Source organism: Misgurnus anguillicaudatus, chromosome 24 (genome assembly GCF_027580225.2).
Source record: "Misgurnus anguillicaudatus chromosome 24, ASM2758022v2, whole genome shotgun sequence".
Lineage (NCBI taxonomy): Eukaryota > Metazoa > Chordata > Actinopteri > Cypriniformes > Cobitidae > Misgurnus > Misgurnus anguillicaudatus.
In genome coordinates, this window is record NC_073360.2 from 20667924 (window position 1) to 20683804 (window position 15881).

A 15881-nucleotide genomic window follows, 5' to 3' on the forward strand; every position below is an offset into this window, starting at 1 on the left:
CGTATACAAATTTCACACTTACTTGCAGCATTGCTTTTTAATATTGCGTCCCCCAAATTTGGGCTTATCCAGGCAGTTAGTGCAGACCCCACAGTCGTTAGGGACCTGGCAGCCTGGACACTGCCCGCAGCGTCGAGAGCGCCGACCCTTTTTTGGTGGGGCCTCCTGGACCATTTTTTGCCTTGTTATTGGCTTAATGGGAGGGGTGTGTGGCTCTGCCTCCTCTGATCCCGCAACTGATGATTTGTCTGTTAAATAGCATCATTAACGCATTAAATGCAATAACACTTAATTCAAAAATTAATGTAGCTTTATGGTGTTTTCTCACCATCATTTCCCATGGAAGACAAGATCTTTTCTCTCTCCTCCCATGGCAAGGCACTAAGGGTAGGCATATCATCTGGGAACACAGCACGATTGCGACCCAGAGCTACAGCTGCACGACGACACACATGCTTTATGCGCGGACCACGTACTGATGTTTCTGAAGAGTCACTCTCCTGACTCTGAATAAGACAAACATGTAAAAGACATTGCACCTTATAAACTTCTTTGAAAGAAACAACAACAACAAAAAAAAGACTGAAGAAAACTTGCCTGCAATTTGGGCTGATCGCCAGACTGTGACTCTCTCTTCTCAATCTTACTGAGCTGAGCTTTAGCCTTTTTCAGCAGTCTTACAACACGCCTGTCTGTGACTGGGCTCCAGGTTAGTGATGTGGCTGCAGGGGATTTTTTCATCTGCCCCGGCTGGATAGGAGCACTTAACCTTTCCTTGTCCTTCTCTCTCTCTACAGGCTCAGTTTCAATACTTTTCTCAGAAGGTCTGCCTTTCTTTGGAAGACGACCCTTGGATGCCAACGCCCCAACTGGCCGCACTGCTGTGGAGTCACTCAGAGAGGCCTCAGCACCAGAATCAACCGTGACAGACTTCTTCCGACCAGGTGTTTTTTTCTGGGCAAGATGCTCTTCTTCCAAGAGGCTAGATGTAGAATTAGGGGAAGCCTCTGATGGAAGGCCCTTTCCTCTTTTATCCCAATCTTTCCTTCCATCTCTCTTATTTTCTTTTTCACGCTCTCTAGCCTTCTCTGGTTCCCTTTCCTTCTCCTTCAGACCGCTGTCTCTATTAGCAGAAGCACTCCGCTCCCTTCCTGCTTTTCCAGTAACCACACCAGAAGCTTGAGGATTGGGTGTAAAAAGTGAGAATATCTGTGAAGATGAAGCAGAACTCCCACTCACACCGAGACCTCCGGCTGCTCGTCGCCCATCTGATGCCCCATGGCTTGTCAGGCCAATGGAGCCTGATTGAAAGCTGCTGAAAGCTTGAGTTAAGGCACTAGCAGCACGTGGACTGACTGCAACTCCAGGCAATGGGCTGGAATTACCAGTCACGCTTATAGGAACAGAACTGCTCAACATGGATTGTTCAGACGTGGACTTCCCTGTTGGAACTCCAGACTGACTGCTCCTGGTAGTCATGGAGTGTGAGGGTGACCTGGGGTGTCCACGGGAGAACCTAGATCCTTTCCTCTTTTTGCTTGATGTTGGTGAGACTTGAAGAGGGGATAGGGACCCAGGGCTGCTGCCTGAGGAGGATGGGAGGGTGACTGACTCATAGATGCGGGAATGAGCCGCACTCGGAGTGAAGTGAGCAGGACGCAGTAGGGGACTGCGCTTCTGGAGTGGTGTATCAAACCGTGACGATGAATGCTGGTGGTGATTGTGGTGATGATGGGGGAGAAAAAGCCTGGTACCAGCCCCAGCTGCTCCACCTGGTGCAGGGAATCCTCCTGGTGCACCACCACCTCCACTAGGGCCTGGAGGCATGAGCCCCACATCTTCAGCAGTGAGTGGTGGAGGACGAAAGTTGTCAAACGTGGGTTTTCGAATAAGGCCCTCCTTTGCATACTTGGCAGAGGAGAAGTACTTATTATCTGCACATGACAAAGATGTCCAACGGAAAGTGGGTTCTCGTAATATGGAGCGACGGTCATGAGACCTGGAGAGTACTGTAGGGGTGGGAAGGAAGGGGGGAACTGAATGTGGCATCATCCACGAAGAGTGGGAATGATGCTCGGATGTATTGGCTGAAGCTGCCTGTGGAGGCTGGGGAGGGCTGAGAAGAGGTGGTGGGGAGGAGGAGGATGAAGCTGTGGAAGAGGCTTGTTGAGATCCAGACTGTGAAACAGAAGATGACATCAAAACCCCTGTGGCTGGGCTGATGATGGTCTGCTTTCTTCTACTAATCAGACTGCCTCTACCACGTGCCACTAAAGCACCCCTCTTGTGACTCTGACCCCTTCGACCCCGCCTGCTGGGTGCAATCAACACATGATCTATCTCTGGCTCAGATGGAGGTGATGGTGGGTGCGAGGCGTGGTGCATGCTGGTCTTCGTCTCTCCTTGAAAGCCAGGGGAATGTTCAGGTTCTTCCGAGAGGGCATGGGTGCCCTCAGATGCCTGCGAATCACAGGAAGAGTCATCAAGGGTTGGACTGCTGGAGCGAGACGACTCACCAGAAGACAACTGAGAGGAATGCTGTGAGACAACGCTGGAGCCGCATGAGGCTGCACTACTACTGAAACGTCCATTACTAGTGCTGTTGTTGCAGCTGCTGTTAAGGAGACCAGCCACACCGGCGGTGGTGCTGGCCGTTGAGACAGGAGGTGGTGGGGGAGGGAGAGTGTCAACAGCAGGCCTTGCCCCTGGTGTGGCAGCAGTTCCACTTGTGACCGGAGTTGTGGAAACAAGAGGAGGGGATGATGGCGTTATGGGTTGGGGCACTGAGGAAGATGCCACCGAGTCCAATCGTGCAATTTTTGTGTGTGGTTGAGTGCTGAAACTGGCCTCATCAATGAACCGCTTTGGAGTCCTGATGATGCGCAAGGACACGGTGCTCACAAGAGGCATAATAAATTGCCTTATGTTTGTTAACGGTGTTCGCCTTCTGTGCCTCCCACCCTCAAGACCTCCAATAGCCTCTTTCTCCAATAGTTTCTTTTTCTGAGCTCCTTTCTTTGCTCGTTGTAGCAGCTGCTTCGCAATGGTGGCATCAGTGCGCTTAGAGGGAGGGACAACGCGCACAGGCTTGATATGACGAGGGCTCTGACGTAATCCTAATTGCTTTCCAAGTTTAGAAGGCGTTACTGGGTTTACTGTTGGGGGAGAGCCATGGGGGTCTGAGCTAGTGCATTCATCAGCAGGATGAGAAGCCCTGAGCTTGATATCATGTGGAGTGCTGGGACCCAAATCTTGTACCTGACGGACCCTGTAGGCCTTATGTTTGGCAGTCCCAGGCACAGTGGGGGACAACTCCTGGACTGAGGAGGCAACGGCAGTCTGCAGCAGCAGCAGCAGCAGCCTCAGCTTTGAGGCGTTCAGCAGAAGGTGGTCTACCCCGTTTTCGTCTTTCCACAACAGGAACTGGGACACCCTTTCTCACAATGGCCTTCAACCTAGATTTCAGTGGGCTCAGTTTGACATCTCGCATTCTTTTCAGTTTGGTCACCTTGGATTCTCTGCTAATTTTGTGAAACTTTGCTTCAGATCCCTGATGCTGCCCAGTCCCAAGCAGAGTTTGTCTTTTCTCCTTGTCGTCGTCCTCCACACCGTCCTTGCGATGTGTGGGACTAGAGCTGCATTCCTGTGTTGCATCCCTACCATGTTCAGGCAGTGCATGGCTACTCTGTTGCCAGTTCCTATGGCTGGCAGAAGCAGGAGGGCGGCCTCTTTTTCTTTCTCCAGAGCCTGGGGGTCTCCCTGGTGGTCGTTTTACCTTCTCTGTAGGAGCTGTGGTGACAGGCAAAGACGCTGTCTCAACACTAGGGCTGACCCTCTGTGCAGCCAAAGCCTTTGGAGGACGTCCTCTGGGCTTCTTTTCTGGTGTGACAGAACCTGACAAGAGAACAAAAGCATTCCCTTAAAGCCTTAAAAAAATGAGAAACTTGTACACATGCAAATCTCTTTCTTTCTTTACACCTTAATTATTTACTTCACAAAAGAGTAAGCTAGAAAAATCCAATATCTAATTTAAAAATATGTGGCCCTGCCTGTCAAAACTCAGCTGAAGTCATGCTTTTGTGATTACATATTATCTATATAAAATCATCAGTAATACTTGCGGAGTAAAGCCAAAAATTGAAATTATAAAGATTATAATTACTGAAACTTAGATTCTCTTAACTTGGAACTTAAGATTACGAGACTTTAGCAAGGATTTCATAGACAGGGTCACATATGGGTATTCAACAACAAATTAAAAAGGCATTTTACCTATCGACGTCCTTCCTGGGCTTTGTATTCTTCTGTCATTGAATGTGTCAAAGCCTCCAAATTCCTCCTACAGCAATAAAATGAAAGAAAAAGATTCAATTAACTGATCAATACTGGTCGGTGTATGTGATTCATCCCTAAGGGTATTTTTATTCCAAATGAAATACCCCTTAACCCTGAACTACAGTTCTGTTTTTACGCATACGTGAGGGTCAAAGTTTCGTTTGCAATGTGCACCACAGAATTTTTGTAACTGTGTGCATCTTGTATGTGTAGGTTGCACGAGTACTGTATTATGTAGGCCAGGAGAGGTATTGCAATTTGTCATAATACGCATGCGTCCAACATCTGCATACACAGACGAGTCAAATAAACTATGATTTGCAAGGCTGTGTGCATTTGACCGTGTAAGAAAAAAAACAACGAACTATACTCCAGGCGTCAGGAAAAAAATCTGGCTTTCATGTACTGACTCATAATGACTTTTTTTATTACATTCCCATAACTGAAAATGATAAGGCCAGGAAACCACTTATAGTGTTAGATGATTCTCATACTAAAATCTACCCAGTATTTGTTTTGCGGTTCTAGAGTCAAATGTTGATAAAAATCTATGCAGTCGTTGTCCATAATGAATTTTTGGAAGCAAGCTTACTTGACAAGACAGTAGATAGGCTCCAATCCTGCTTGTTTGAATTAGTTTTAATATTTAATACCCTGGCCTCTACACTCCTGGAAACAAATTTTATTCATTTGTTTAAACCATGATTTTACCACCATCTGTTCAGAACAGCACCTGATAAAGCCTTAACATGTCCTCTTGATATACCAATGCATTATGATCCTTTCATCTGTACATCAGGGACAGTAAGAGACTCTCTTATAAGATTTATATTTATATCTGAAGTTAGAATGAATTATAAAGTTAACTTTCACTTGAACTGTAGTACAGCTTGCCCAGCTGTTAAAACAATAGACTTAAAAGCAACCAACTTTGTGTTTCAGCATGTACCAGCTAACAAAAACACCTGTGCTTTGTACCGATGGGTGATATGACCACAGTTCCCTCATTTTTACTCCGGTATCCCTAGCAGCTGCTACCGCTAGGCTGGATGACATCATCACTGATCTCACTATTTGGACATCTGTTGCAATGGCCATATCGCCTGACAACTGCTCCACTTGGTCACTCAAACTTCTATGATAAGATTTAATAAAGCTCAAGGCTTTTATCATAGCCCTGTGCTTATCTCACTCCTGACATGTGGGGTACAGGGAGGAATGCTGATTACATGGGCCATTTGGGCTCTTGCCTTCCTGATCCAATTCTGTCACAACATTTTAGGTAAGCCATAATTCCAAATCCATTTTTGAGTAACTTCAAGTCAACCACATTTATCAGATTTTTCAACAGGCGTACAGTGCAGATGATAACTGTAATTACAGTCTGCTCTGCAGCTGGGCACACTACATTTTACGTTGTGATAAAAATGTCTCTGCCATTGAAGTGTCCTTGGTTTGAAATAAGTTGTACTCACGAAGACACTCACTAGAAGGCGGCATACTCTTTTTTTTCTATTATGTTCACGTTTAAAACGGATTTTATAGCAAAGGATATCTGAAACTAGATGCATACAGGATTTCCCTCCAACTATGACTTCTCACCTAGCAAAGTGCAAACCTACAAAGTTGCTTGTATGATATTTGGTTTACTGGCTTAAGGAAAGTCGTATATAATAAGGCTGGTTTCAGGTCCACTTCTGGTTGGGTGGGGGATTTCATAAGGTCAGAAAAATCCAGATAAATTTGTTAACCGACAAATTGACTAGTCAATTGTTGGTCTTGACCCAGCCCTATTCACAGCATATCAACATGCAAATGTGTGTGTCACTGTATCTATTGTCCTTGTAGTTGCTACAGTAAACTATAGTTACTACTATTAGCAAAATAAATTAAATGGGTCTCTTAGATACAATAAGCACTGACAAAATTTCACTGTGCAGTAGGCCCTACCTCTCAAAAGATGATTAATGTCTGCAAGTCTCTTAAACAGCCTATTGTGTTGCTTTTGTAACCTTGGGAGGGGGGCATTTCATATTCTTTATTTATAGCAGCATGTGGAGCAGCAGCTAAATTCCCTTCGGTCCAGTTTGTAGAACAGATGTCGTCAGAGACTGCACACATACAACTAGAAAAAAATTATTTTACTAACAAATCCTCATTCAGCTTTAATTCAACATATGGAGGCAAAATTCTTTTGGGAAGCACTAAAGACCACAATTAAACAACAGTCTGTGTCTTCAGATGATCGATTTTCACAATGTTCATCTCAATTACATCATCCAGTCACAAAACCAAAATGAAAATAATGCTTTGATTCAAGTAATTCCTGTAGTTTTGATTCACTGTTTCGGCAGCTCAATTGGTAGAGCCCTGTGTTATTAGTGCAAAGGTCATGGGTTCGATTCCCAGGGGACACAAATACTGATAAAACATATTGCTTTTAATGCACTGCAAGTTCCTTTTTGATAAAAGTGCCTGCCATAAACGCAAAGGTAAGGCTGAAATAACAAACCAAATACATAATTTACAGAGCTTTTGTTAGTAGTTTTCTTCCTCCAGCTCTAAAAGACTAACCCCGGATTTCCATCAACTGCGGAGCGGCTGCAGATCGGCTCCGCACTACGCCAATACCCACCAGTTCCGTATTTGTTGTAGAGCGGCTACGTGCTGAAGTGACGAGGACCCATGAGGTCTCGCAAATTCATGTGATGATCGAGCAATATCTAGTGCTGTCTCCGTCCATTGTGACGTTAAATTATGACGTTTTGCTGAACCAGCCCAGATCATGACACGAGATCTCGCGAATTCAGGTATGATCACGCGATACTGTCATGGCTGTCTGGCATCCGGCAAAAATAGAAGCTCTGCGAATTTGTTCCGGAGGGCTGCGGATGGCCGGAGCTGTGACGGATTCGGAACGCAGTCAGTGGAAATACACACATTGACTTGAATGGTGGATCGGCTACTGTTCTTCACCTATACAAAATTTTTGAATGTACTGTAAAAGTCGCAAATCAGTGCTGCCATGCGGCCTGGTAGAGTAATAATTTGAATAAGAAATCATTTGTATTGTGTACGTGTCGAACACAGCCATCCGTGTGTAGCTGCGGTGAGTATACTTTGAAAGCTGCGCTGACCTGTGCGGACGCGGAAAAAAGGTATACCCGGCCCTTAAGGCAACCAGAGAAACGATGACTTCATTTCAGCTCTGCGGTTGAGCCGAAGGTGACGAAGTACTAGAAAGCTCCGAGCAGTGGAGCTCAAAGTCAGCATGACACCGTGAGTAGTCCTCAATGACAGCTTGACTCTGCCTAGGGCAAACACGCGCACCCTCCTCCACCTTGTGCGTGAGCCACACTGCAAGATGTAAACAACATCCCAACACAAAAGGAAAGAGGGAGGGTTGGGGGTACAGAGCATCATTCTGACCATAAAAACATGATGTGAAGATGTATACAATTCACCCACGCACTACAAGATTCCTGACGGCCCGCTCCGGCAAAGCTGCTCAATCAACACCCAAGACGTAGATGGAGGGGGAGCGGCGATACTGGGCTCGAGAAAGTGACACTCGGCATGGCCAAGGCGCCTGAGCACCTGCTGCCAGTGGAGGATGAGGAGGAGGGAAAGTGTGTGACATACAAACACTTTGTTATTCTTAACTTCCTTTATTTGTTTTCTCTCTGTTTTTTCCTTCAAATCACTGGCAAAAGATCACAAGAGCAAAAAAAAAGTTTTCTGACAATTCACTATAGCCCAGTAGGGTTGCCGCGGTGACAGAATTGTCCCACCGGTTAATCAGCACGTCACAAACCCGGTGATCCCGGTATCACCGGGTGGGAGGGGCTTATAAATGCGCATGCAGAGGTGCACATTTTACTTTCACTTTTGAATTACACAACTGTTTAAATGCAGTGCTTGCGTACGCTGCATTAAATCGCGTATGAATTTGCGTGCAATGCGAGTGCAACAGCTGGCAATTAAGTGCTTGAGTCAATGTGCGCAGGTAATTCTCACAGAACCCGCCAGTTGAGAGGCTGAAGCACCGGTTATCACCGTTTCACCGACTATCGCGGCAAACCTGTAGCCCAGACTTAATTCGCAAATTTTATTTTAGCCTTTTTTGTGGGAATATCTGTGGAATAAACAAATGCATCTTTAATAAATAAATATACTATGGGTGTAGGATGTGGAGAAGTTCAAAAAAGCAATTCTCATAAAGGCTACAAATTTATGTGCATACAGCTTCTGTATAGACTGTTTCAGCAGTAACAACATAAACACACAGCTTTCGTGGTCATCACGTAACTTCCGGTAAACTCTGCAAAGAATAAATAACAACGAAGTCCTGTTGAAGTAGTTTATTTATATAACAAGCAAAATAAACAACACGTAGATTACATAGGAACCCAAAACATTTGTTCTTTTGACGAGGTATTTATTTAAGAGTTCAGTTTTTAGCAACTAGTCAGACCATTAAACAAACCGAAACCGGAAGCAAAGTTCGGACCAGACGTATAAAAAATCAAGATGTTCCCCAAAAAACAGCCACGCGATCTTAGCCAGAATCAATCAACATTGCTATTTCTGAAAGGAGCAGATACCGTTCTTGTCTGTGCCACCTTTCCTGTAAAAAAAAAGTAAACAAACACAGTATTTGTTTACATACATTCATTACATCCTGTACTGAGCAGATGGTCACAAACCCAGGAAAGTTGCACAACATGGCATCTACAGTTAGCTTAAGAACTGGGCATAAACTGGCAAACACACCGCAAACTGGCACCGCTCCCTCCCTAGAACGGCACATAATTGCACCACTGTGTATGCGCGTGTGGCCACTATAAACACACTTAGTTCTATAATCATAGTAGGCCAACATATCCACATCAAGAAATGTACCCAATTATCATCTCTAAGCGCAATGATATTTGATAGGGAGACCTTACACAAATTCACTGAACGTTCAGCTTCCAACATTTCCAACTTTCGAGTGTTTAGGAAACTGCTGAGACATCAGATCTTTCCAAATTAAAAATACAGAAATTAAATTTCAAATGGTGCACTCAAAAGGCAGGAATTATCTAAAAAAAACTTTTTACAAATTTGTTTAAACTGTCTTTATATACAAATACATAATTAAAATGTAAGTACTCTGAAAAAGAGAGTATAAATCTCGAGTGTCTGTAGACCTTTCATGACTGTTTTAAACACAGCTAATTATTTCCATTCGGGACGAAACAAATGATTGGCTTGCGCGACTATCACTCTCTCTTGCGACCATGGCACCACCCCGTTGCTACGCGATCTGCCCACACATGCGCACACTCGATTGATTGAACGTGCACGAGGCACTCTAGGAAGAGCAAAAGTACGGAAGAGAAAGAGCACTCAGAACTCACAGTACCTGTATATGCAGTCAGCGAAGGCAAACGAGGCAAAAAAGGAATAAACGAAGAAATCAAACTAGGGCTGGGCGATTTGTCCCCCTAAAAAAATCTGTGATTTTTTAGAAAAAATTCGAATTACGATTCGATTTTTTTCCTGCCCCCATTTAAAACAAAATAATTGCAAACTGTACATATATTTTAAAAATATTAGGGATGCACAATATATCGGCCGACATATCGTTATCGGCCGATAACTGCTTATTTTTAATATTATCGGTCTGATAGCAAAATTAGGCCGATAAATGAAAGCCGATAAATGATGGATTATTTTGGTTTGTTGAACCACTTCACTTGCTCATTGCTGGCCATGTGGAGTTTTGATTGGTGCTTTTTGTGACATAGCACGAAGATGACACGTGTTGCGGGCTTAAGAAGAGTATGCTAGTCTAGCACAAAGACAAGATGTCCGCGGTCTGGGAGTTTTTCATTGTGAAAATAACATGAATATTTATCGGCCTATATATATACAGTCTTGTTCAAAATAATAGCAGTACAATGTGACTAACCAGAATAATCAAGGTTTTTAGTATATTTTTTATTGCTACGTGGCAAACAAGTTACCAGTAGGTTCAGTAGATTCTCAGAAAACAAACAAGACCCAGCATTCATGATATGCACGCTCTTAAGGCTGTGCAATTGGGCAATTAGTTGAAAGGGGTGTGTTCAAAAAAATAGCAGTGTGGCATTCAATCACTGAGGTCATCAATTTTGTGAAAAAACAGGTGTGAATCAGATGGCCCCTATTTAAGGATGAAGCCAACACTTGTTGAACATGCATTTGAAAGCTGAGAAAATGGGTCGTTCAAGACATTGTTCAGAAGAACAGCGTACTTTGATTAAAAAGTTGATTGGAGAGGGGAAAACCTATAAAGAGGTGCAAAAAATGATAGGCTGTTCAGCTAAAATGATCTCCAATGCCTTAAAATGGAGAGCAAAACCAGAGAGACGTGGAAGAAAACGGAAGACAACCATCAAAATGGATAGAAGAATAACCAGAATGGCAAAGGCTCAGCCAATGATCACCTCCAGGATGATCAAAGACAGTCTGGAGTTACCTGTAAGTACTGTGACAGTTAGAAGACGTCTGTGTGAAGCTAATCTATTTTCAAGAATCCCCCGCAAAGTCCCTCTGTTAAAAAAAAGGCATGTGCAGAAGAGGTTACAATTTGCCAAAGAACACATCAACTGGCCTAAAGAGAAATGGAGGAACATTTTGTGGACTGATGAGAGTAAAATTGTTCTTTTTGGGTCCAAGGGCCACAGGCAGTTTGTGAGACGACCCCCAAACTCTGAATTCAAGCCACAGTACACAGTGAAGACAGTGAAGCATGGAGGTGCAAGCATCATGATATGGGCATGTTTCTCCTACTATGGTGTTGGGCCTATTTATCGCATACCAGGGATCATGGATCAGTTTGCATATGTTAAAATACTTGAAGAGGTCATGTTGCCCTATGCTGAAGAGGATATGCCCTTGAAATGGTTGTTTCAACAAGACAATGACCCAAAACACACTAGTAAACGGGCAAAGTCTTGGTTCCAAACCAACAAAATTAATGTTATGGAGTGGCCAGCCCAATCTCCAGATCTTAATCCAATTGAGAACTTGTGGGGTGATATCAAAAATGCTGTAAAACCAAGAAATGTGAATGAATTGTGGAATGTTGTTAAAGAATCATGGAGTGGAATAACAGCTGAGAGGTGCCACAAGTTGGTTGACTCCATGCCACACAGATGTCAAGCAGTTTTAAAAAACTGTGGTCATACAACTAAATATTAGTTTAGTGATTCACAGGATTGCTAAATCCCAGAAAAAAAAATGTTTGTACAAAATAGTTTTGAGTTTGTACAGTCAAAGGTAGACACTGCTATTTTTTTGAACACACCCCTTTCAACTAATTGCCCAATTGCACAGCCTTAAGAGCGTGCATATCATGAATGCTGGGTCTTGTTTGTTTTCTGAGAATCTACTGAACCTACTGGTAACTTGTTTGCCATGTAGCAATAAAAAATATACTAAAAACCTTGATTATTCTGGTTAGTCACATTGTACTGCTATTATTTTGAACAAGACTGTATATCGGTTATCGGCCCCCAAATATAAAGAGTTATCGGTTATCGGTATCCGCCAACATTTCCATATCGGTGCATCCCTAAAAAATATATATATTTATTATATTTAATTAAAAAGCATCAACATGAAATGTACTTAATTCCAAACCAACTCCACACGACTGAAGTCGAAGAGCATTTTTTTTGGAAGGAGCTGCTCTCTTTTTCGCCAGCAGTTTCTGCCATGTTGTTTGTGTATGCACGCGCTGCCCTCGGGAGAGGGGAGGGGCAGAGAGCTGCGCCACAGGGAGCGTGCTACGGAAACCCTGAAGGAAGATTTGGCGAATGCAAAATGTATGTACTGCGCTATACTGCAGAGGGGGAGAAAAAATCTAAAAAATTTGATTTTTTCAAATATGAATCGATTTGACCTACCAACTCGATTTTAAAATCAAATAGATTTTTTCCCAGCCCTAAATCAAACGAGAGTAAAAATCGCGTGGCTTTTCCTCGAGTCAACGATGCGGTAGCGGTATTGTCTTCGGAGTGTAGTCCTCATCAGAGTCAAAAATGCTTTCATCACGGAAACTCTTACATGCAATCATGGTATATGTTATAAATCTTCCACGAAATTCACCTTCATCACAGTGTAACTGATGGTAAGTAAAAAACTTGTATCAATCCAACCTGTTTTTAGCTTTGTCTTTTAAATATAACTAGCTCGTTTGTTACCGAATCAAACAAAATATATTTTAAACTTTACCAGTATCGATATGCTAGCATTATAGTGAGTACTTAAAGCTATCGTATTTGTTTATATTCATAGCGATAAAGTTAGGTGTATTATTACATGGGATTGTGACATGCACCGCGCTCCTTCCTCTCCGCTCGTCTCAGGTAAATGCTTCTCCCAGCAGAGCCGGTCAGCATCGCACGTTCATGTGTTTTGGGGCGTGGCTTTAGAAGAAACCCAAAAGGGAGGGGGTGGAGTGAATGGAAAAAATAGCTGTGTTTTTATACTCTATTTTTCAGAGTACTTACATTTTACTTATGTATTGGTATATAAAGACAGTTTAAACAAATTTGGAAAAAAGTGTTTTAGACTTTATTAGACTTAAACCTGCCTACTCTGCCTTTAATGCACTTAAACAAAAAATGACTTCAAAACATCCACTTGCAACCATAGGAGTACTTCATAACTAAAGTCAAAAGCAACAGCTCATTGCAAAAGCATGTTTCCTGGCCATCTGACCACAAACAAATGCACCTTATGTGGTCACATTAGATGCATCAGGTTGTATCAAAATCCCCAGCAAAAAACAAAGATGTTGGGAATCCCCCTTTAAATTGAGCCTTTGCTTATTCAAGCCTCTCAAAACACTTAAAACACAGAGAAATTTCCCTTCATGTTATGCAGATCTGATATTGCTCATGCACCCGCATTTAAGGCATCCAAAACTGAGAGTTCTGAAACAACATGTTCCAACACCTCACGCCTACGCTACTGAGGAGCCGTGGCTTTAAGATACAGGCCTGACAAAAACAAAGATGCGCCTCCTGCGAGGTGTAATGAGAGACATAAATTCAGAGTGAATTGCTCCATGCACTCAAAGGCTGCTGCTGCTGCTCCCCCAGACCAAAAAAGCGGGCGGCAAACCCCCTCTGCCTGCCTACAAAAGCAGAATAAAGCCATGGATGGGACGGCCTGTGTCTAATTCCCTCCCCGTGCTGTCCCAGGGGGAGGAGGGCTCGCTCTTCACCCTTTGATTTCCACGTCTGTGCTCTTTCAGCCGCCTGCACTTCTTAAAGGCTGAAATAAAAGCAGACACAAAGCTTCCTGCTATGATCCACACGCTGTCTAGGGGACAGGGCCCTCTCCAGATAAATAGGCCAAACACCTGCTGGACTTCTTTCCTCCGTACAGGCCGCGCCATTCATTACAAACCAGTGGAGCAAAGCATTCATTTGCTGTATCCATTCAACTGCACTTTTGTATGAGGCCTTGATATTGATCCTCATTCTGCTTCTGTAAGCAGGGCTTTACTCTGGACATTAAAAGGCAGGCCAAATGGCGTCCCTCACAAAGAAAAGAGAAGGATGGGGACTTAAACAGGACAACTCCAAGAAAGTAACAGTTGTCAAGCAAACAGCCGCACACTTTTATTTGCACTTCAGATTTTGAGGGGGAAAACAAAATTAAAACATGGTTTAGAAGATCAAAGTGAAATCCCATTCTCACCCCCTCCAAAAAATATATATATATCACACGGAGGCATTACCTTTATGTAAACAGTTTAAGCCATCCAAGTGGATTAATGAAGTAGTCTAAAAGGCAGTCATCATCAGAAATAAAATCCTTTTGGGGCTCTGTGCTGTTGTATTTGGGTCTGATGGGAAGGAGGGGCAGTGTGCTACTGTTTACCGAGCATGCTGCTGGCCTTAGGCTCCTCTGTGAGCTCAGCAGGCTGTGATAAACCAGAACAATCCTACCCAGGCACAACATCCCCTCTGAATGAAACTACAATGCTGTGTCCGCAACTCGCCGAGTGGCAAGCTCCACAGGGATTTTAGCCGTCTGTCTGCCTTCTGGGTTATACTTATACATAAATGTAATGCTTTTAATTTGGCTGTATGAGATACCATAAATTAATGCACAGAATTGGTAAAGCATTGTGTTAGCAGTGCAAACGTCATAGGTTCGAAGCTCAGGAAACACACATACTGATAAAACGTATACATAGTTGAATGAATAAATGTATGCACTGCAAGCCATATCAAATGTGTCTACCAACACATATATTTACAAAACTGCTACAATAAGATCAAGTTTATAAAAAAGCAACGACACACACACAAAGCAGAGCGTGCACATAACATCAAGTCAAGCGATACCAAAAAAACATATAATTGTATCTTCAAGCAAATATGGAAAAAAGACTGTATATATATGCATGAGTATAGCGACTAAACGCAGCATATCTCATAAAAACATGCTCTTACATCTGCGCCACGTTTTCAAATGCAGCGTTTCTCCTACAGTGCACTACGCGAACCGGAGAATCAAGCGCGATTTGCATGTTTCTCATTCGCGCCCGCTCTTATTTCGATCTCCCCGCGTTTCCGATGCGCAGCGCTGCACTCCCCTCCCACCGCCCCGCTACTCACACCGAGAAACGAAGATGGTAGTTTGTCACAGTACACACCCCCACACATAACAACCTTCGTCAAACGATGCATATTTATCGCAGATGCCGTTTAGAGCTTACAATTGCACGTATTTGATAAAACACGGGGTATCTTAAGCCTCGGGAATGATTTGTGGATGCATTCTATGATATTGGTTAGAAATATCATTTTTTCCGCGAATGCGTACTGCTACTACGCAATATGCGAGAGGGGGAAAAAACATGTCCACCTCCCATTTTACCGTGCATCAACGGGTGCTAACGGGCTAACACTGGTTAGCCAACCTCATATCGAATGATAAGGAAATGAAATAAAATAAGTGTAAAAATACACATCGCACACTTGGGTAACAGTTTGGACGTTTTACAAAACGTGCCACATTCTCCGCAACAAAACCACGTCACGTAACGTATTTTAATAGCAACACTCTTGATGCTATTAGCATCACCCATTTCTCAACTAAAGATGTAGGACAACTGTGCATTTTTTATAATTTTACACAATCACGGTCTAGAAAATCATTTAGAAAAAGAACAGTAGATCAGCTACACTTAATATCAACACTTTAAAGTCAAATCAAGTTTAAAATGAAAACAGTCGTTATGTATCCTGTCTGCGTGCTATAGCTAAGTGCTCAGACAACAACAACCAGCTGGCACAAGGTGTACAAGTCCAGCTAAAAATCTGATTTGTGCATACTCTCGTAACTTGTTTACGAATACACCCTAACCTGTTTATTTATATTTCTGTAAGCCAAAAGTTGCATTATTTACCACTATAATGGGGAGACTTTTGAATTGTTGTTTTGAGGGGACGCTGCGCGCTAACTCGGGGCCAAATACAGACCGTAAGAGTCTG

The 15881-nt window shown here is 43.2% G+C and overlaps 1 protein-coding gene across 1 annotated transcript in view; it reads right to left on the reverse strand.

Moving 5' to 3' along the window:
* kmt2a (lysine (K)-specific methyltransferase 2A) overlaps window positions 1-15881 on the reverse strand; it is a 36546-nt gene that overhangs the window by 19571 nt on the left and 1094 nt on the right. The window contains 5 exon segments of the mRNA XM_055196464.2: window positions 23-248; window positions 329-506; window positions 598-3343; window positions 3345-3894; window positions 4273-4339. Of these exon segments, the coding sequence (XP_055052439.2) occupies window positions 23-248; window positions 329-506; window positions 598-3343; window positions 3345-3894; window positions 4273-4339 (3767 nt within the window).